The following is a 22,701-nucleotide window of genomic DNA, read 5'->3' as shown; positions in this document are numbered from 1 at the left end:
TCAAGCCGGTCGTGGTCTCTTTGGCCCCCGCTTCCTCTGTCGCTGCTTCTCTCCTCACCTCCTGAGTTCCAGCCAAACGTGCCTCCTTTCAGTGGCCAGAGGCCGCCAAGCATTCTTACCAACGGTTAGCCTCTCCCGGGAACTCTCCGAAGCTCCTCTGCCCTCCCCTGCCTTAGACCTGCCTCCCACTCATTCTTTAGGTCTCCAGGCACAGGTCTCTGCCTCTCTCGAAGGCCTTCCCTGATGCTGCAACATGGGTGAGAAGTCCCTCTCCTGGGCACCTGCCTCCTTCCACACGGCACCTGTTTTTCTAGAATGCAGTTGCCTATTTACTTGGCTCGTGTTCTCCATCAGACTACACGCCTTGAGAGCCCTGACCACCTTTATCTTTCTCTTTCATTTCCCAGCTCTGCTGTGGCTCCTATCATATGGCAGGTTCTCAGTAAACCCTGTCAATCTAGCACAAATCTAGTTCTTACTAGATTGCCCCGGTGGGGTGAGCCCAAGCCTGGGAAAATGAAAGCTGGGTAGAATAAATGGTGATTCATACTAGGTTTGTAATTCTGGCCCTGACCTTTGACTCTGTTTGAAAATCTTTATTGCTAGATACAAGTGGAAGCAGCAGCCAGGGCAGAGCTATGAAGGGTGTGGCAATTATGCTCCGAAAGCCAAAACTTTTTACTGGGGAAGCTTTGGCTTTACTGCTGTTGATTCCCAGATACATTTTTTTTTTCCACTTAAGTAATTATGAAGGACTAGGGAGGAAAAATGGAGATAAGAGAGAGCCTAGAATTGTAATCATGTGTTTGGTAGGTAGGCATCAGGATTGCGATTCTGGAGGTATTCAGGTCAAGGGGAAAAAGAAAGCAAAGAAGGTATCCCCACACCCCACCCTGGCCCAGCCACCAGTGAAGTCATGTGTGTGAGTGGCACGCCCCTTGTATACGTCATCAGTTCATAGAGTTGTTGGTGTCTTGCGAGGAAATCTTCTCTTCTCAAGAAGGAGGACCTTGTGAGGAACCCCACAGTGAGATTCCAGGGGATGGACGTGTGGGAGAATTCATAAGGCTACAAGGAGCGAGTTCTCGTGCTGTGGTGTGTTGACCGTGGGTGGACGAGTCCGTTTCAGAAGATGGTTTGCATATCACGAGCACAAGGATGGTGCGGTGGTCACATGATGTGGGGATCCCAAAGGAGAGAATTCGGGTGGTCACTTCATCCATTCAAGGGACGCTCCTGGAGCCCAAACTATGTGCCATTGTTGAAAGTATGAAAGAATCCAAAGTGAATACAACAGTTTCAGCCCTGAAGGAGCTCAATAGATTGGTGGAAGAGAGAGGCAAGCAAAAAGCTTGCTAAGTCCTTGAGCTAAGTCCTTATAAAGGGATATACTAAGAGAGAGTCTACTCTTATCGGATGGAGAGAGGTAACAAAACAACAGGAAAAAATTTGACCAGAGCCTTTCCCCTCCATCTTTAAACACTTGTTTCAAATTTCTGTTGTATTAAGTTTGGTCTCTCTTGATTGTAAGAAAAGCCAACTCAAGGGGCACCTGGGTGGCTCAGTTGGTTAAGCATCTGGCTTTTGATTTCAGCTCAGGTCATGATCTCACGATTTTTGAGGTCAAGTCCCATGTGAAGCTCTGTGCCAATGGTGCAGAGCCTGCTTGGGATTTTCTCTCTCTCTCTGCCCCTTCCCCACTCTCTCTCTCAATTTAAATTAAAGTGGAAAAAAGAAAACTGGAATTGCTCTAAGCAAAGATGGGAATCTGATTGGCTTGTATGTGACGAAAGAGTCTAATAGCAATATGGCTGCAGGCAGGGCTGGACCCTGGGGTCCCACTCTTTACATAGGCTGTGTCTACAAGGAGAACCACCACCGTCCCTGCCCCCCCATCTTCCAGCATCTTCAGGTCAAGTCCCAGAGGGACAGAGAATTTCTTTCACTGTGGCCAGAGCCCCAGGATGACTCTGAAGGCATCTGATGGGGTCAACTGCCTTTGCCTGGCTGTGGGAATGGAGTCAGCCCCACCCAAGCCACAGGGGCTGAGAATGGGGGAGTGCTAACTACCAGCCCCCCAAGATAACTGGGATGTTCTTAACAGCAGGAGGCAGTAAGTGTCATGTCCTTTGTAGTCCTGCTAAAAAGAAAGAGGTTTTTTGAAAATCCCTGATGCAGGTAATCCAGCGGAAGCAGTTGGTGGTTTGAGGGGGGAGGAGGAAGGGGTACACCAGGATGAGGAACTTGAGGGGATTGGTTGTGAGGGAGACGCATCCAGGAGAAAAGGAATCTGAGGGACTGCCTAGCACAGGTCACTAGGTAGGTGAGGCTCTGGAAGGGAGTGTCCCTCTGGGTGTTGGTTTCTGCCAAGATTGCAGTGCTCGCTGGAGGCCCAAATGTTCTCCTAGATAGTAGCCTTCAGATAAGTCAAGGTTGCAAACTCCAAGCCTCAGGGGGCCAGGCTAATAAAATAAGAGCGACTTAGACCACATGTGGGCTGTGGGGCTCCTGGAGGTACCTGTCTCACCAGAGGGGTGTGTGGGAGTATGGGCCCAGTGTGAGGTCCGAGCTTTGGAGTTTTCGAGAAAGGCCTAAAAATCTGGATTTTCATGAAGATTAGGCGGCACTGAATGCAAGTTGAACACAAGCACAGGGACCCTCAGTGGGGCGGAACAATAATACATCTATGGTCAGATCTGGTCTATGGGTCACCAGGTGGCAATGGCTTGTGTAGAAGGATGGAGACGTTAAGACTCCTGTTGTTGTTTTTCTGTTCTTCCTCCTGCACCCCACACCGATATTACTACCTTCTTGGTTCTTGGGTTTGTCGAAGAGCCTGTTCTTTCCCTTACAGAAATCTTTCAAAGTCCCTAGGGTAGTGTTCATCAGTACTTCCCGTGTTGTTTGGGTTACCGAGTGCTGTGTGGAGTCTCCTGGCTTGGTTTCCCTGACGTGCCCATTATTGTTTCTGGTTGAGACAGGACAAATGACCTGTCACGTTTGGCCAGCCGGCAAGTGGCCGAGGCAGGACTTGGAGCCAGGGCTTCTGACTCTGAACCCCATGTGTTTCCGACTATGGAAACTGCCGGCTGCCCGCCAGGGAAGGGTTAACATTTATAAAATGTCTTTGGTGCTTGGTGACTTGCTGGGCTCGATTTTTGAGTAAATTACCTCACTGCCTTCTCAGCAGCAGCTCCTAGGGGTGATGTTATTTATTCCTGGGTGAATGAGGAGGAAGTGAGGACTCCAAGAGGTCATCAGGCTAGTTAGTAACAGCGCTGGCATTAACCAGAGACCAGCAGCTATTAGTCTGCACCTTCCGTGGGCGACTCTTTATTTAAGAAACTCCTTATGGGGCGCCTGGGTGGCTCAGTCAGCTGAGCATCCAATTTCAGCTCAGATCATGATCTCACGGTTCGGGGGTTCGAGCCCCGAGTCAGGCTCTGTGCTGACAGCTAGCTCAGAGCCTGGAGCCTGTCTTCAGATTCTGTGTCTCCCTCTCTCTATGACCCTCCCCTGCTCGCACTGTCTCTCTCTTTCTCTCTCTCTCTCTCTCTCTCTCAAAAAAATACATTAAAAAAAAAAAAAGGAAACCGCTTGTTAGTGTTAGTGCGACACTTCCGTCAAATCTTGGATGTTGCTCTAGTCCAGTGGCTCCTGCCAGGGATGGCCCCCCAAGGGACATTTGGCAGTGGCTGGAGGCATTTTTGTTTTTGTCCTGACTTGGCTCGGTGGTGGGGTGCTACTGGCTTCTGGTGATAGAGGCCAGGGATGCTGCTGACCAGCCTACAATGCACAGGACAGCCTTGCCACATAGAATTATCCAGTCCCAGATGTCAAGAATGGTGAGTTTGCCAAAGCCTGGTCTAGTCCTTGGAGAGTCTGGATTCGTGAATTATCAAAACCGATCATCTGCACTATTTGCCTGAGGGGTGTAGGTGGGTGGTGTTTGGTCTATTTGTTATGTGTGCAAGTATTAATGATGACCATTGGCCCCAATTTGACACTTGGGAGTTTTTGCCCAGGAACCTAGATTTCCAGCTTCTCAAATCTTGGAGGACCCAGAGAAGCTGGGCATCATGCCCACGCACACACCTCGAAGTAGCTCTTCCTGCACAGGCACCCACCGTCCATTGTGCCTGGTCCCTCCCTGGCTTGACCTTCTGTGTGGCATTCCTGGCAGACCTCCCTGCTCACAGGTCTCTGAGCACCTTCTCCCCCAGTGGCAGGCTCTTTGCCTCCAGGCAGCCCGTTTGGTCAAGGGCAGCGTGAAGTCTCAGGCCGAGTCAAAGGCCTCTCTGCCCGTATGTCCCCAGGAGTCCTCGGGTGCCATGACACATCTGTGTCTCTTCCTCGAGATGGCCCTTTCTGTGTTCAGCATCGCAATCCATGTCCTCACTCCACCAGCAGTGACATTCTCCACCCCTCACCTGTCCCACACCCTGACTTCCTTTTCTAGGGGAGGCAGCCGTGCTGCTTTCACTTCAGTCTGAGTGGGTCCCATCCAGCCTCTGCATAGAGCAGAGGAGGAAAGGAATCCATTATCCCGCAACTCCTTCTGATCTGAGCTTCCCTGGCCTTGTCCTACACTCCACATTCTGTGAAATCCTAGACCATCAAACAGGGTTATGTAGGTGAGTGAAAACCCATTGTTCACTGAGCCGAAATTGAACCCTCAACAGACATGGTCACATGTGGTCTCGTGGCCTCAGTTTTACACAGGAAGGCGGCATGCTATGCTGATATGAAGTGATCTCTGCGGTAGTGCTTCCCAGTGTGTCCAGGCCAGCCCCGCCCCAAGGGGTCTGACATTCCAGAAGAGGGTCCCGCCTCAGTATGTGCCCAGACTACAGATGTTTGGCGTAGATCATTCTATCTCTGCTTCTCAAGTGTAGGTAGATGCCGTACTAATCAGTCAAGTAGAGATCCATGTACAAATACGGTTCCTCTCCTATCTGCTGTATGTGCGTCTGTTTTCTTAAACGTCGATGCTAAAAGTACAACAAGCCCACAGTCCTTCTTTCAAAACCCTAGAGGCCAGAGGTTTGGAATTCAGACTTCTTCAGATTTTAGAAAAATGAAAATGTACATATGTTGTTATTATATAATCTCTCCAGCACGGTCTGGGGCAGCAGCCCTTCATTAAACATGGTAATATTTCTAGAGTAAAAATAGAAAAGTATTTCTGCAAGCTGAGCGCCTGGGTGGCTCAGTCGGTGAGCGTCCGGCTTCGTCTCAGGTCATGATCTCACGGTTCGGGGGTTCGAGCCCCGTGTCGGGCTCTGTGCGGACAGCTAGCTTGGAGCCTGGAGCCTGTCTTCAGATTCTGTGTCTCCCTCTCTCTCTGACCCTCCCCTGCTTGCGCTCTTTCTCTGTCTCTCAAAAATAAAAATAAAAAACATTAAAAAAAATTTAAAAAAAAAGGAAAAGTATTTCTCAGTAAGTGAAACATGGAAAGAAAGCTTATAAATAACTTCATATTAGTTCAGGTCAACTTTTGTTACCAAATAAGTTACCAGAAATCCTTGTGTTTTAGGTTTCAAAATGATGGATGGGGGTTACGATGGATCTGTCTTACTATTAGTAATGCTCCTATTGGGGGAGTCTGAGGCTGTATTTATTTGCTTGTTTGTTTGTTTATTTATTTTACTTTAACTAACGTCCTTCTTACACCAAGAAGATGGACGCACAATGATGTTCTGTAAGCAGGGGTCACAAAGTCAAGTGCTAGGGCAGGTAAAAGTAACAAGTGAAGGGAAGGCAGATGGAAGGCAATGGAGAGGTGCGGAATAGCAACACGAGGTCCTTGCACGGGCTTGCTTGCTGTCAGTTCTTGCCACCTGTTGCCATGGTGAATGTGGGTGCAGGAACCCCCACCTTCCCATGTTTAAGGACACTCCAGAACGCTGGTTTTTATGTGAAGTTTATTGATCCTTAAGCATTAGCAACGAAAAGGGAAAAGAAACCGCTGGGTGTAGGCCAAAGAAAATATATCTGCAAGCTTTATCTGTCCTTGGGCTGCCTGCTTTGACCTCTAGTTGTGAGACTAATTCTTACAGTATGAAAAGTTGGACCATAGTGTTTTGGTAATGAACTACTTCTTGAGATGGGGATGGGACATTTGTTTTATCACTATTCGTTGTGTTCTACGGATATGTTACATTATTTTGCAGTCAAATGCTCTACCCCTGAGCTGTACCCCCATTATGTAATTTTGGAGTGTAAAATATTTCAAAAGAAAAAAACATTTGAGCATTACCCTATTTTCTACCAGTGGGAAGTTTTCTTTCCCACCTATGAATTTGAAACTTTAATGTTACTTATTTTGGAAAAGGGAATGAGAAGCCCAGGTTCTCTTTTTTTAAAGAGTTTTGAGTTAAGAGCGGTTAGATTATAACGTTCATCCCTTTAGAGGGCCCCAGCGATCTGAAGTGCCACTGCGCATCTTCCCTCGGAGCTGGACGGGGAGGTGTCCCTCATTTTCTGCCTTCCCAGACCATATCCCTGGGTGATCTTAGCCCCGTACCTACCACCACATGGCTGATGATTTTTAAGTTTATTTATTTATTTTGGAGAGAGAACACACAAACAGGGAAGGGAGAGAGAGAGAGAAAATCCCAAGCATGCTCCATGGTGTCAGTGCAGAACCTGACTCAGAGCTCAAACTCACAAACTGCGAGATTATGACCGGAGCCAAGATCAAGGGTCAGATGCTTAACCAACTGGTCCCCCCCACACCCCACACCCAGTACTCCTCAATTTTATGTCTGTAGTCCTGGCATCTCTTCCTCCCTAGACTGATCTTTGCCTTGAACTTCTCTACTTAAATGTCCTGCTGAAATTCAGCTCATGAACCACATCCTCAAATCGGCCTTCTTTCTGTGTATTCCTTAGCCTGTGGCTCAGCCAACGCTGGCCTGTAGGCCGGATCCTGCCCACTGCCTGGTTTATAAAAACGGTGTATTGGCTTGCAGCCGTGCAGTGCAGCAGCACCATCAGGCGGCTCCCACGGTGACCGTGTGGCCCACGGAGCCCATGCTGTTCACCGCCTGGCCCTTTGCAGGAAGAGTTTGTGTTGTGGACACCTGCCCTGGCGCATCGAATGCCACAACCACACCTACTCTGTGACCTGTGATCCCCCCTCTTTCTCCTCCATGGTCTTTACATCCAGGCTCTCCCCACCACCTGGCAGCTCTGCCTCTGGACTGTCTCTGACTTAGTCTCCGCCTCTTGGTGGCCTGAGTTCAAGCTTGCATTTTTTTAAACCTGGACTCACAATTGTCTTCCAGCTGGCTCAGCTAGCTTGCGCTGGCTTTTATCCATGCGTGAGACACCTAGGCCTCCACTTTGGTTTGACATGGCCGGTCCAAATTCTTCTGATGACTTCTCTGGAGTCCAGAATCATGACCTTTTTAGGACATTACTATTTATGTAGTGACAGTATTGCTAAATTGCCTTCTAAACGGTAGTGCTGTCATTGAGTTACAGTGCAGCACGTAACGTATGCTGGATTGCACGGCACTGAGGGTGACATGATGAATGTCATGTTACACCATTGTGCTGTTAGCATTAGATACTGCCTTGTAAAACATCTACCTATTTTAGTTTTTTCTGCAAAAGTTGAAATGAATGTGTCCCATATTTGTATTTCTTTTTGAAGTAAAAAAAATTTTTTTTGTTTTATTTATTATTGAGACAGAGTGAAACAGAGCACGAGTGTGAGAGGGTCAGAGAGAGAGGGAGACCCAGAATCTGAAGCAGACTTCAGGCTCCGAGCTGTCAGCACAGAGCCTGATGCGGGGCTCGAACCCACGAACCATGAGATCGTGACCTGAGCCGAAGTCAACCACTTAACCGACTGAGCCACCCAAGCGCCCTGACTCTTTGAATTTTCTATATGTGTTATTTGTTCATTTAATTGTCATGGAATTAAGTTGACATGGAACAAATGTGGAATTTGTTCATTTGATTGCCAGTCGTGAATTTCATTGTTCAATTACCAGTTCAGTTCAACATATGTCTGCTGAGAACCTGTCAAATACCAGAGTTAAAAAGATAATGGATTCCGGGGCACCGGATTGGTTCAGTCACTTGGGTGCCCAACTTTGGCTCAGGTCATGATCTCACAGCTCGGGAGTTCGAGCCCTGCATCGCTCTTGCTGACAGCTCAGAGCCTGGATCCTGTTTCAAAATCTGTGTCTCCTTCTCCCTCTACCCCTCCCCAGCTTGTGATCTCTCTCTTTCTCTCTCTCCCTCTCTCTCTCTCTCAAAAATAAACAAATAAATAAATAAGCATTAAAAAAGGAAGATAACTGAGTCCTAGGAACTTGAGTAGGAAGACAGACCAACAAGCAGACAATTTGAATACAGCCGGTTGTACCTATTCTAGCAGGCTTCCTTAGGAAGTATTAATGCCATATCTCGATTTATTTATATGTTGCAAGATAAACAAGATAGCATTCTCATCCTCAGGTACATCCCATAATGAGCACAGTGGTAGAATCTTGAGAGAACACATTCATGACTAGGTACAGGTTTAATACAGTTTCAGAAGATAAAGCAGAAAATCAACCCAACCCTGTGGTTTATAGAAGGCACTGCTTTTGAATAGGTAGAGCCTATGTACAGCCAATGACATGAAAACAATATTAAGTCCATCTCAGCTCTCCGGGATGTAAGACATGTTTCTGGTATCTTGCCGTTTCATGTTAACTACAGCTCATTAATTACTTGTATGGGCTCCCTCCGTCTGATTGGCCCCAACATGTCTCTCCCTGTCCTTTCTCACAGTTCTTCTTAGGTGGCTCCATTATCAGAGATGCTTGGGTCTAGTCATTCACTTGATCTCTCTTTTAATGTTTCATTAGCATGTTTCCTGTCATTTCTAAATGGGTTACCCGAATTTCTCCCTCCTGTAGAGTTTATATCATAAATGGTAGCGTAATGAAAAAGGTACTCAACTGAATATAAATGTTTAAATAGATAAATGTTCAGAACTGCACAGAAATTCTAAGCAATGACCCTCCAACGTGAACATTTATAAGTCTGCCAGCTTGGATTTCACGCGGTCACTGGATACTTTCGATGCATAGGCAGGACTGGCCACTTGAACCCGTGCCCATCTGGGGATGGGGAACTACTGCACGTGTTTCTGCTTCACTAGATGGGGTGGGTGCTGGGATAGACAAGCATGGGCACCGGCGTGGGGTCTCCGAGACGTGCTCAGGGCTTGGTGAAGCCGCCTCTGACCTGGGATGCTTGAATAATCTTGAGAACAGGAAGGTAGAGGTGATGGTGATAGAGAATTCCCAGGGACGAGAAAAATTCTCAGGGGGAGCCTAACCCACCAACAAGTTTGTCCTTTAACTTCATTTTTTTGTTTTTTGGTGACTATCTATTGGAGAAAGGCAACAATATCTGATTGCTAGCAGTGGAAAAACTCTGCCCAGTTGTTATTTTCCAATAAGGTAGTGAACTCATGGCTGTTCGGAGATCCATATGTTCTTAAGTCCAGAGCAACTGTGGTGTTTCAATTCACAAGCCTCGGGATGCATTTCCAACCTAACAGGAAGTTGGTTCTTAAAAGCTTTAAAATCAGGGGCACCTCAGTGGCTCAGTTAAGTGACCAGCTCTTGATTTCAGCTCAGGTCATGATCCCACAGTTCATGGGTTTGAACCCTGAGTCAGGCTCTGTGCTTGGAGCATGCTTAAAATTCTCTCTTCCTCTCTCACCCCTCCCCATCTTGTCCTCTCTCGTGTTCTCTCTCTCTCTCTCTCTCTCTCTCTCTCTTACATACAGACACACAAAATAAATAAACGTTAAAAAACAAGTCTTAAAACCAGTGTACTCTTATTTTTTTTTGCTTCATAAAAACTGACAGCCATCTTTCCCCAAAACAGACAATTTTGCTGTGCATTGAAAACCTGTGGAGATGGGGCACCTGGGTGGCTCAGTCGGCTAAGCCTCCGACTTCAGCTCAGGTCATGATCTCATGTTCGTGAGTTCGAGCCCCGCATCGGGCTCTGTGCTGACAGCACAGAACCTGGAGCCTGCTTCCGATTCTGTGTCTCCCCCTCTCTCTGCCCCTCCCCTGTTCATGCTCTGTCTCTGTCTCAAAAATAAATAGAACATTTAAAAAATTAAAAAAAAAAAAAGGAAATCTGTGGAGGTATCATTTCTCACAGTGAAACTTGTCATTTCCTTAATTTGCATCATACACATTCATCTCCTCTTAGAACCTTTGCACTACTCTCATGGCTTTGACCTTCTTGGACACACTAGTATGTGTAATGTCCCTGAAACAACCCCAAGATGGCAGAACTAAAACACACGCACACCTAGCATCATGGACATTCAGAGACAGGCAGTATTGATCGCCTTTGTGCTCATCTGTGGAAGACCATTGTTAGAAAAGCTTCCGGGCCAGTTTTTGGGGGTTGTGGCTTAAGGACCACTGCAGTAGAATTGGGGCAACCCATATATGCAGAATGTGGAGAAAGCCAAGTTGGTGCTTTAGGAGGAGCTCTCTGGCAGCAGCTGAGTTAAGACTGTGGAGGAAGGGGAAGGGACGGGAGGGAAAGACTAGTCGGAAAACAACTGCAGCAGGCTGGGGGCGAAGTGATGACCGCCAGAGCAGGACAATGGCATGGGCTGACATGCGAAACTAGTTAGCACCATTGCATTTGAGGCCAAGAAAGGAAGGGTTGATGTGATTCAGGTTGTGGTTGGATTTTATTTACTGAAATAGGTACCGCAGTGAATCTTCACTTTTCCATTCATTTCAAATGCTTCTCTTTTTTGAAACCTAGAGCTCTCACACCTGCTTTGATTTTTTGTTGGCTTTGTTTTCACTGACACGTGGCTTCGAGGGTGTGTGTGTGTATGTGCGTGTGTGCGCATGCACACACACACTGACACCACACTGTGCTAATAATAACTGTCGACGTCTAACATGTTCTAAATCTGGCAGAGCTGGGCTTCTTCGGTTTTTCTTTTTCAGTTATTGTCTCCCATTTCTATGTAGAAAGGAATTTTGGTATCACTTCTAGTTCCTAGAAAAATTCTATGATTTTGATTGCTTTAGAGCACCTTAATTTATATATGTTTCTGGGTCCCTGCTATGGGGTAGGTCCTAAGGACAGAGAAATAAATAAATCCCAGGCATTCATGGTCTGGCATATCCGTGAACTAAGCTTTGGGGAGGACTGATGTCTTTTCAACATGTGGGTGGCACATCTCTGTCTAGACGCAAAGTTTTTCTGTACTTCCTGAGTACTTTGTTGTTGGAAAGAGTGCCTAATTAGCTCAGTTGGTAAACAGGAGCAATGTTAATGTTTGCGTATATCTTTATGCACTTGACTAAGTTAGTGGCCGCTGATAATTTTGTTACTTCTTTGAATTTCTATGTATGTTTCACATGTCATGTTTTTATTCCTCCTTTTCTTATTCTTTCAGCGATTTCTTTTCCAGCCTTCATTTAATTGGTTAGACTCAAAGATAATGTGTAGCTGTATAATTGTTTATAGCAATATTGGACAAAGGGCATGTGATTTCACCCCACACATCTGTGGGAGAGCTTCCCGAGAAAAGCTGAAATGTGATCTCCATGATGAGATCTATCGATCACATTAAATTACTCTCCCGGACTCTCCTGGCTTCTTTTGGTAGTTCGTCCGCTCCATAATGTTTACAAAGCTTTTAGGTGAGGGCTTAAGGGAACTAAAATTCCTTTGGGGCAGCTGGAGTCTAGGAAAAAGGAAGCTGGACTTGAGTCTGTGCAGCTCACCGGCTCCCTCTCTGACCCTGGCCACCTGAGCCTCCCGGCTGCGCTCCTGCGCTGGTCAGACGGGGCTCCTGCCGCCTGGTGGGAAGCAGCCCTGGGAGATGGAGGATGTCGGCATGAGGTGAGGCAGCATCACCAGACAGCGAGGAAACAGCACCGGACAGCAGGTTAGCGCTGGAAAAACACAGGCAGGTTCGATTTCCCCCACCGTTAGGAGCCAAAGCCAATTCCAAACAGATGAAGTGTTTCAAGTAAACATACTAACCCACAGAATGGAGGAAAAGATGGAAAGGTCTTCACGCTCCGGCCTAAAAGTACAGAGAATGGCCAATAAAAGATAACCACACAAAGTAAGGCCACCATGCTAAATTTAACCACCCTAGAGTTAAACTTCTGTCTGTCATATCTCATAATTAAAATTATGGCCCATGAGTAGTTGGGAGCAGCCACCACAGAGGGTTACTATCCTTTATAAAGCTCTCTTAGGAATTCGTTTAAAGAAGGGCACTACAGGGGTGCCTGGCTGGCTCAGTCAGTTGAACGTCCAGGTTTGATTTGAGCTCAGGTCATGATCCCAGGGTCATGGGATCAAGTCCCATGTCGGGCTCCGCACTGAGCACAGAGCCTGATTAAGACTCTCTCTTTCTCCTTCTCCCTCCCTTTCTCCCTTTCTCTATCCCCCTCCCTGTCTCTCTGCCCCTCTGCTATGCTAACCTGCTCTCTCTCTCTCAAAGAAGTACACTCTAGTGAGCAAAGACCATGAACAGAATGCTCACAGATGAAATACAGATGACCAGTAAGTATATCAGTCTCATTTCAAAATTATAACTAATTGAAGAAGCACAGAGCTCCGAGACTTGCTGAATCGGCACAGCTCAGAAGAACGGGGTGTCACTGTCGGGAGCGCTGCCGAGGGCGGTCCTGCAGTCACACACAGGTGGGAATATAAACTGGCGTTCCTTTCCAGAAAGAAACTTAACCATTGTGGTGTAAGAACCACTTGTAAAATCGATTCCCCAATCCTCCACCTCATCCTCCAATCTCTTGTCTGTTTGGATTCCTTTCCCAACAGTCCCCCTCTGTGCTTTCCTAGGTCCCCTTCCTTCTCTGTCCTCAGTCCGTCACAGCAGTGTGTCTCTGACATTCCCTACAGCCGTCTCTCCAGCTGGCCTTTTCTCTTCACCTGTTCTGCAGAGCGACAGCCAGACTCATTCATCTGGGGCTTCTTTGTGCCTGTACCTGGGATGCAGGGCCTGCTCCCGAAAGGTCATCCCATTTCGAGGGACAAGCCCACCAAACTGTCACGGCTTCCAAGCTCAGCTGGGTTTAAAGACTGCCTTCCAGCCCTTGGCACAGTTTCCTCTCCCGTTTTCCAAAGCATTTTTGCCAGACTTTTTCTTTTCTCAAACCTCCTCCACCCCTACTCCAGACACACCCACTCTCCTCAGATGACCTGCCTCCCCGTTTCCAGGGAAGACTGGCTACTGCCACCTTTCCTGGCGCTGATGGGTCTTCGTGGTCTTCATGGTCATTACCTCCTGCGTGCCACTCTCCCGGGGGCTCTCCCGCTGGCCTTCTTCCAGCCGCTCTGCATTTCCAGTGGCCCCCTCTCCACCATGCACTCATGATGTTCCGGTTTTTCTCAGCTCGCTTCTCTCTCCATGAAGCTTGGCTTCTCGGTCTCGGCGCCTTGCCCCTTGGCTCCCAGGAGCTGCCCCCTCACGCCTCTCTGCTCTCCCTGCCATGCTGTGCCTTCTCAGCCAGCTGTCCAGCCCTGCTTTGGTGGCTCTCCATTCCCGCTTCTTCGCCGGCCTCCCTGCTCCCGGCTTTGGCTTCCCTTGTGCAGTGTTACTGCTGAGGCTTCTGTGCTCAGCCTTCCTCTTCGGCACAGGTCTGCATTCCGAACAAACTCCCCCAAAGCAGTGTTTCTTGCTGCTCCTGCTGACAGCCTGCTCCAAATTTCCTTTCCAGACGCCTCTTCTGTGCTTCCGAACCTCCCGGCAAGAAACACACTGGACAGCTCCACCTGCCCGGTCCACCGGCCCCTGAACTCCTGCATTCCTGGAGCTCACCTTGTTGACCTCACCCTCAGATGCTGTCAGATTTTCTCTAGAGCCAAAGAGCCTCACTATCTAGCCAGTCACTCTAGGTGGAAACATGGTGGTCATTCTAGCGATTCCTTCTCCCTTCCCATCCGTGCCACATCATGAGGTCCAGAGCATTGTATCTTTCTAATAACTCTCTGTCCCTCTGCTACTCTGGGTGTGTGTGGTGGGCTCTCCTTTTTCTCACTTGGATCCCCTTTCTCTGGCCTCTTAATCCTCAACTCCTCAGTTTCCCTGTGCACCAGTGTATTCTCTCTCCCTAGCCCTCCATGCACCTTCCACACTGTTGCCAGAAAGATCTTTCCAGAAAAAATAACAGTAATACTGCTAGCTTACATGTATTTGGGTGCTTACTATGTGCCACGCACTATTCCAAGTGCTAGTCTTGTATTGACTCCTTTAATACCAAAATCAGTACTATATTATCCCTTTTAACAGGTGAGAAAACAGAGGCCCAGAGAGGCTCAGTAAGCTGTCCAAGGTCACAGAACAGAGTCTGTCTGCAGAGTCTACATTCTAAACCCTAACATCATAACAACAAAAACCATATCTGGGCTTTCTAGGAATTAGCACATTGCATATATTAGCTCTTTTCATCCACTAAATTCTAGAAGTTAGAAACTGTTACTATCTCCATCTTTTGGACGAGGAAATAGGGGCACAGAGACATTGAGTAGCCTGCTCATACTTGCACAGCTTTTAGGTGGTGGACAGGCTTTGACCCGCAGTGGACGCACTCTCGGCTGTCAGCCTTGGCCACTTCACCCACCCCCAGAGAGCCAGCACCTTCTGAATTCACTTTGATGAGTATTTTCCTGTTCTTTTAGGTTGTGGGTGGCAAAGGAGGTACACTTGTGTGAGATGTTCATGCTAATCAGAGTGTGCTAAGAAAAGACCAGCACCTTGTTCAAGTGGTATCCAGACAGAATGAAATGCTTTGCCCAGTAATATCGTAGAACTTCTGTGCCAGTTGAACGGGCTCCATTCTGACTGTTTGCCCTCCTGCCTCTCTATGAATTGATTTTATAATTTGGAGTTTTTCTATAAATCCTTAGGGTCACAACTGTCATAGTAACCTGTTATAGCACCATGGGTGGTCTCCATTAGCAAGTTCCTGAAATTATCAGGGGTAGGAAAATTCTCTCATTAACTTAAGACATTACAGGAGATATTTTCGTTTAAGGTGATTGACCGAACACGTGTGTATTCCTTCTCTCTCGTTACAATCCACTGAAATGTCAGAACAGGTATTTTTTAAAAAATTTCTGGAAGTTAGAAAAGTTGGTACTGAAAGGCACTGAGAAAAAGTCCCAGATGACTGATTACTAAGTAGCCCTGTGGCTGTTTTATCTGGTCATGCGTTGTCCAAGGCAGGACAGTAGGATGTAAGAAAATTCTCAGAAAGGCTATTACATCCATTTAAAAAAACAAAAACAAGCTACTGTGAAAAACGTACAGAGTTCTTGGCAATTAAAAAATCTGTCACCAATTCATAAAAAGTCTTAGGGGACTGAGAAGAGAAACAGTCTTTGGAAAAGCAGTAAAGCGAGTTTCTGTTCTTTCATGTCCCAGGACACTAGACTCCCCCAAATTTACATCGTCAAAAGAGCACGAATAAACCAGGCCATTACAGAGTCAGAGGTGTCCCTCCTCTTCCTGCAAACCTGTCCTATTCCTGTGGCTATGTTATGTTTTCACACAGAAAGACTGCTATCTTTTTGCCTTCTGGGCAGCTCTGAAGATTTTTTTTTTTTAATCCAAATGGTTCTTAACCAGAAGCAGTTTTGCCTCTCCTTTGCCCCTCTGATCGCCTCACCTGATCTCCAGATGGTTTGGGTCGTCGCCTCTGGGGAGAGGGGGACGTGGTGCCCCTGGCTTGTAAGTGTGTAGGGGCCAGGGATGCTGGTAACATCCTACAGTGTTCTGGACAGCCCACAGGAAGGCATTACTTGGACAAAATGTCAGAAATGCCAAGGCTGAGAAATAGTTAACTATAAATTGCCAAGCCAACCTGCAGCCAGAACTGTTCCTTCGTCTCCCAAGATGTCAGGGACATAAGGAGTTAAAAGCTACAAGCTGAAAGTTGGCAGTCTTCTCTTTATGTTAAACTATCCTAGTACTTGACTAGAAAGTAGATAAAATCTCTAACACTTCTTGTGCTTCATGTGCCTGCATAGTGAAACTGAAGGTATGACATCAAGAATAACATTTAGCCTGGGGGAAAAAACATCCGTAGTTGGAATGATTGATACATCTTTCTGTTGTCACTGTCAGTCTGTCTGGTTCTCTTTCCCAAGGAGGCTGGGTGCAGTCTCTCAGCCCTCCTTTGACCGGGGCTGCAGACAGCCATGCCTAATCAGTGCTGGCATGGAAGTCAGAGCCCCTGCCACCCTTCCCTAAGAGGTGTCCCCACCCAGACTGGTCCAGTATCGATGTCTGACACCTGAATTCTTTCCTTCTCCGCCTCCCTTTCCCTCGCCTCTGCACGACCATGCTGTGGTGAGATCTTCAGGAGAGGAAATCTCTTTCATCTTTATCTCTTTGATAAATGTCATTATTTTAGGGGCACCTGGCTGGCTCACTTGGTAGAGCATGTGATGCTTGCTCTTAGGGTCGTGAGTTTGAGCCCCATGTTGGGTATAGAGAATACTTAAAAAATGTTCTTATTTTTGTCTTTATCTTTGAAATGTTTGCATTTGGTGTACAATTGCAGGTTGACTTTTTTTTTTTTTTTTCCGTTTAGCACTTTAAAATGCCACTCTCTTGTCAGTTGGTCAGCCATCATTGTTAGGTCGCTTCCCTGCATCTCGAGTGCCTCCATTTTTTTTTTTCTGTCTGCTTTCAAGATTTTCTCTTTCTCTTTTTAACAGTTCGACCTTGATCTTTTTAGGTGTGTTGTTCTTTGTGTTAATCCTGCTTGGAGTTCCTGGAGTTTGGATAAGTGGGTTGGTATTGTTCGTTACATTTGGAAACTCCCCAGCCGTTGTTTATTCAGCAGTTCTGCCCCACGGTCTTTCTCCTTTCCCTCTGGCACTCTGAGTACAGGTACGATAGGCTGATATTGTCCCACTGTTCTTGGATGCTCTGTTCCAGTGTTTTTCCTCTCTGTATTTTCATTTGTATAATTAAAAAAATTTTTTTAATGTCTTTATTTATTTTTGAGAGAGACAGAGCATGAGCAGGGAAGGGGCAGAGAGAGAGGGAGGCACAGAATCCAGAGCAGAATCCGGCCCTGAGCCGCCAGCACAGACCTGGGTCTCAAACTCATGAACTGTGAGATCATGACCTGAGCCGAAGTCGGATGCCTGACTGACTGGGTGCCCCCCATTTGGATAATTTCTTTCAACTTCCAAACTTCTGATGAAACTCCTCATCTCCTCATTCATTCTGCCCACCTTTTTCACTAGATCCTTTAACGTACTTATCATAATTAAGCTCCTGCAAAATAATTCCACCATCTTGGCTGCCTTTGGATCTAGTTCCATTGACTGTGTCTGAATAGCGCATCATATTTTCTGTCTCCTGTGGGAGCTCTGACGGGTCGCCAGCTATGTGTAGACACAGAGAGTGGCGCGCCTCTTCCACCAGGCTGTTCCTGCCAGGGCTCAAGCCCGCTAGTCTGTTGGTGCAGAAGTCTGGGCTTTGCTGTTGCTCTGGACTCATTCAGTTCACCACAGGCCGCAGCTTATCTGAGGGTGGGACAGAGATCTTGCCTTTGGCAGGTCTTGTTTATCTCCGTTCTCCTCCCTCACCCTCAAACTTGGTAGGACTTGTGTGCCTGCATCAAGAGAACTGGAACTTTCCTCAGCTCTCTTGCCCTCCCTACGGTAGTGGACCAGTGCCTGATACTCATTTTAAGGCCCAGAGTCTTGCAGGGACCGCCCCTCCTCTCAGTCATCCCTATTTCGCTTCAGCAGGCTCTGCCTATCTAAGCCTTGGGTGGCCTCAGAGCCGGGGAGAGGGGGTGTCGTCAGCTGTCCATGCCCTTCAGGGGTGGAATGCCATCACCTCCCGCTCTGTGTGCGGCCCAGAGTACCAGAGTTTCCCTCTTCATTCTCCTGCTTCCCCTCAGGCTTCAGCAGGCCCCATGCACCAGGGTCCCGGAGTCAAGGGTTCTCCCATAGCCATTGTCACCTTGTGTGTGTTCTTCCTGCGCTCTCTCTCTCACCTCCGTCCTCACTGCCTTAAGGTACCCTTCTTCAGTATCCAAGCTTCTAAATCCAGCTCAGTGATGGGGTCTCTCGAGAGCCATCACCAGTTTCAGAGAACCGTCCTGCTGTGTTGGGTCTGCATCACATGCCCTCCCATCATTTCTGACCTTCGGTGAGTTGTCATCATCTCTGCGTCTAGGTCTCTCATCTCCAGAACTGGTGTGATGATAGCATCGGGGGCCTAGTTATCTTGAGGATTCAGTGAGTCTGTACAGACGAAGCACCTGGAACACAGAGGTGAAGAACAGGATCTTGGGAGCAAAGTTGCCCAGAGTCAGCTCCCTCCTGAGAAACCTTGAGCAAGGCACCTCGCTTTTCTGTGCCTCCATTTCTTCCTCCGTAACAGGGAGGTAACAACACTTACCCCCTGGATGTTGTGAACGTCAAGGGGGTTCATTCTTACAAAGCACCCAGACCAGTGCCAAGCACACGGTACGAGCTCAGTAAGTGTTAGCCGTGGTGGCGGTGGTGATAGGCCTGTGCTCTCAGAGGCCCCATGCTTCACTCGCTGCCTGCTCTCCTCGGCTGCCCTGCTCCCCGTCAGCCCAGGGCCCGCGACTCTTACTCATGACGGCTCACGGAAGGGACTGCACACATTTGCTCGGTGACTAACCAGATGAAGAGGTTAGTGGCGGAGTATGTGTGTCACACTCTGGGGTTGGATGCAGTGATGGGCCGTACTGCCCCCCTCAGGGAACACTTCATTTTTCTGAATATCCTTTGGAGAAAAAGCCTCATTTTTAAAGAAAAAAAAATAAGTGTTCTATTTTGAGTCATTAATAGCGTCCTTCTGTCCATCAAGCCATGATGTGGGAACACTCTTTTCTTTGACCTTTAAAAACGGGCAAATGAAGATTCATGGTGTTCTCCACCCAGAATCCCTCTGTCACCCAGCAGAAGCAGCCTCACCCCAGTTTTCCAGGTGAACATTTTTTTCCCTTCATTTTCTACACCACGCTGATCATGGAACTTTCTGGGCTACATCTGCGATGTGTTCTCCTCCTAGAAACTTAGAGGATCCACAATATTCCAGATTTGTAGCATTGCATGCCTTTAAAAATATGTAGCATTTATTGTTGTTTATAGAAATACAACCATACATTTGCAAATCACAGCTTTGGAGGTTTCAAATATTCTGTTTTCTCACAAATACTCTGTTTTGTTGCAGTCTCCTGCAAGTTGCATGAGATGGTTGATGCAGATGGAAATAAAGTGAGGTGTAGGAAGGTCAAGGGTTGTACTTTTGGAGCATATGGTTGGTTTGTAGTGGGTGGAGCTAGGACCACAAGGTAGCATGAAAACGAGTTAGGAGAGAGGCTGCTTTGGTCACAGGGACCTTCAAACTGCTCCTCCTGAGGGTCCCCAGACTTCAGTTCACATGTCATTTATTTAACGGGTGTCTGCCCCAGTTTCCAACCCCATGAGATAGGGATAAAAATTGCCCCATAGGGGTACGTGTAATATAATAAAAGGAAATAACATATGCAAATGTGCTTTCGTAAAAGAAAAATATAAGCTTAAACTAGTATTGGAGAGCTGGATGACTGAGTTATGGCCCATGAATTCTAGTTTCTATGTCGGATTTCTTTCCTGATCAGAGAGACCTCCACACATTATAGGTTTTTCTTGAACTTTTTAAAGTGTTTTTCAAGTTAGTGGTTTATTGTCAGTGATTCAGCCCTACCATTTCTTTTAAAATGGCAGCATGGCATTGGCCAGGATCAGACTGGTAGGACTTCCAGGCTGTGTTCCTGTTCACTCCCTGAATAACTGCAGAGGCCCTCCACATGTTCTCCTACCTTTCGTCTGTACTCCGGTATCCGAATTTTCATTCTGAAACTCAAATCTGATGCCACTCCAGGGTGGAGAAACCATCAATGGCTCCCTGTTGCCCCTTAGCTCCTGGTTCCTGGTTCTTCTTAGCCAGGCCCCCCTCCTCTTGTTCTGTGCCCTGGTAGGACCCTTTCCACATTCCCTCTCCCGTACTGTTTGGGTCTCCTTGGGCTGCTTCCCTGTGAAGCCTTTGCCGGCCACACAATCCGTTCTGCTTCTCTCTCTGCTCCCAGAAACTCGGAACAAAGCTGGTTGTTTACATTTCTGTCTTTGCTCTTAGCTCCCAAAGGTGGGGACTGTGGCTCATTTCTCTCCTTTTATCCTCCCCGGTTCCTGACATTTAGAGAGGGCTCCACGAATACAGGGTAAATGGAGATCTGAATGAATGGAGATCTAAACTTCTCATAGCAAGGCCATCCTAAGATGGTTTCTGTCTAGAGAGTTCTTTGGCCCTCTGTGAATGCACACCTGAGAACTGCCAGGCTGGCATTTTTACAGCCCCATTCCCAGTGGCATCAGGCACAGAGGACTGAGACGTTGATCCTTTGATGAAGGGTTTTTGCTGGCTCACCACATTCTGGGTCTCTAAGTTTCTGTGCATTAGGTGCCTGTGATTCTCTTTGGTGGCCTGCAGCCCACACGGTGTGACCACAAGCCACCCTTTGTTGTAGATGAACGGGCCACCCGGCTCCTGCTGTACTTTTGTCTTTATGTGGTCTGCTGGTGCCCGTGGAAGTCTTCCACAGAGAAGCCGTAGCTTGGGAGTTATCTGAAGGCAGTGGTTATTGGTCGTTATGCTCCGAACAGCTGACACTCCATGAACCCTCACCGGGAACCACACTAACGAGCTAAAGGAGATTAATGGCATTGCTGAACGATCACTGTGGCGGTGGCATTATTATTGCCGTCATTCCCATTTGACTGTGGAGGACAGCGACCAGGCAACAGCACTGGGACTCCCAAGTCTGTCTGTCTCACCCCAGAGCCCTAACTCAGCTCGACTGCATTCTGTCTCCTTCCCCTTTGCCTGTGGTGAGCCTTAGAGTCCGCTGTCCCTCGGGTTCTTATCACTCAGCCCTCGAAGGCAAGAGCCTGAACTCGGTTATGAGTCACACACATCAGACCACGTTCCCGGCGGTACTGACCCAGCAAGAGTGCGGCTGCGGCCCGTGCTATGCGAGCACCTCTGTTTTTGCTACCGCCAACCACTGACTGCAGGCCCTCTTTCTGTCGATTCTGGTGGTTACCGGGCCACCTGCCAGCTTTGGCCCTCTGACCCTCCGCACTTGGGGTTCTCAACCCTCGCTGCACTTCGGGCTGGACTGAGCAGCTTTCCAACAGAGTGCTCGCGCCCCCGCCCCCAGGTTCCGATCGGTCATTCCGGGTTGGGGTCCACGTGCTCGCCTTTCTGAAACCACCTTATTGAGATATGCTTCATATGTCATGGATTTGCATCTTCTAAGTGCAAAAACTCAGTGATTTCTCAGCAGACCGACAGCATCATGTCACCATCACCACGATCTGATTTTACAACAGTTCTTGCACCCCAGTGAGATCCCTCGTGCGCTTTTAGAGTCCGTGCTCCATTCCACCCCTGCTCTCAGTTAACACTAACCTGCTTGCTGCCTCTGTAGATTTGCTTTTTCTCGCCTTTTCATAAAAATGGAATCATCTGGGGCACCTGGGTGGGTCAGTCAGTTAAGCTCCGACTTTGGCTCTCTGTTCTCAGCGCGGAGCCTGGAGCTTGCTTCGGATCCTCTGTTTCCCTTTCTCTACCTGCCCCTCCTCCACTAACTCACTCTCTCTCTCTCTCTCTCTCTCTCTCTCTCTCTCTCTCTCTCTCAAAAATAAATAGATATAAAAAAATGGAGCCACCTGTTGTATTTTTAGAGCCCCTGGGATTGTAATGTGTAGCCATAGTTGAGACTTACCGTTATGTCTTCGATTTTTCTTTTTTTAACTACTATTCCCTAGATTCACAGTGGCTCAGAAAAATCTCTAGGCGCCTACAATGACTGTCTTTTTGATAAGTCTTAAGGGTAATGGGCCCTTGAGATAAGCCGTAAGCAAAATGGGTCCTGGACTGAGAACTTAATGATCATTTATAACCTGCTTTTCATGGGAATCCAAAGTCCAAATGTGCTGACTTAGAAAGAAGCATTTGGAAGGGAGCTTGCACAACCTGTCTTAAGATGCGGACCACCTCCCTGCCAGTGGCCACAGCACTGAGTCAGAGCCGAGCCCTTGAGTTTGTGTGGCCTTGCCTTTGGCACTCCTGCTTTGCGTTTTTTGGGGGTACGGCCTTTCAGCACCGCCTGGCCTCTTGCAGGGCTGTGGCAGTAAACTGGGTCTCCCTTCCCAGAACCTCCTCCTCCCTCCCCAGTAAGATTTAGCTCCACATGCTGTCTGCATTGAGATAGTTCGCCAACTATTTCTCACCTACTTCTGCTTGCTTCAGTAATTTTGAAGTCTCAAAGTCAGCTGCCCTCAGGCCCAAGCAGGTGCTATGCATGACCCCCCTGGGGAGACCTCTGAAGGGACTTGCACAGGGTCCCCGGCAGCCGGCTTCCTTCCGACTCTGCCACAAGCAGAAATTGTTGGTGGGGCACGTGGTTACAGTGGGGACAGCGAAGAGATTCCATTTCTTGTGCCAGAGGGAAAAAGGCCAACTGAGCAAACAAAAAGCTGTGGGATAAGCCTACATGTGTAGGAAGACAATAAAACTCCACTCAGTTTATCTGAAAACGCTAGTTATTGATCGGAATTCAA

At 47.7% G+C, this 22,701-nt stretch overlaps 1 protein-coding gene across 1 annotated transcript in view; it reads left to right on the top strand.

Annotated features, from left to right (window-relative positions):
- The first annotated feature begins 11,899 nt into the window (after window positions 1-11,899).
- Window positions 11,900-22,701, top strand: part of ARHGAP17 (Rho GTPase activating protein 17) — a 70,494-nt gene continuing 59,692 nt past the window's right edge. Inside the window, exon 1 of the mRNA XM_029945699.1 lies at window positions 11,900-11,904. Coding sequence (XP_029801559.1) covers window positions 11,900-11,904 — 5 coding nt within the window. The remainder of the gene's footprint in view (window positions 11,905-22,701) is intronic.

Source organism: Suricata suricatta, chromosome 8, assembly GCF_006229205.1.
Source record: "Suricata suricatta isolate VVHF042 chromosome 8, meerkat_22Aug2017_6uvM2_HiC, whole genome shotgun sequence".
NCBI lineage: Eukaryota > Metazoa > Chordata > Mammalia > Carnivora > Herpestidae > Suricata > Suricata suricatta.
Note: the sequence above shows the minus strand (reverse complement) of the source record. Positions and strands in the feature narration are given on the sequence as shown.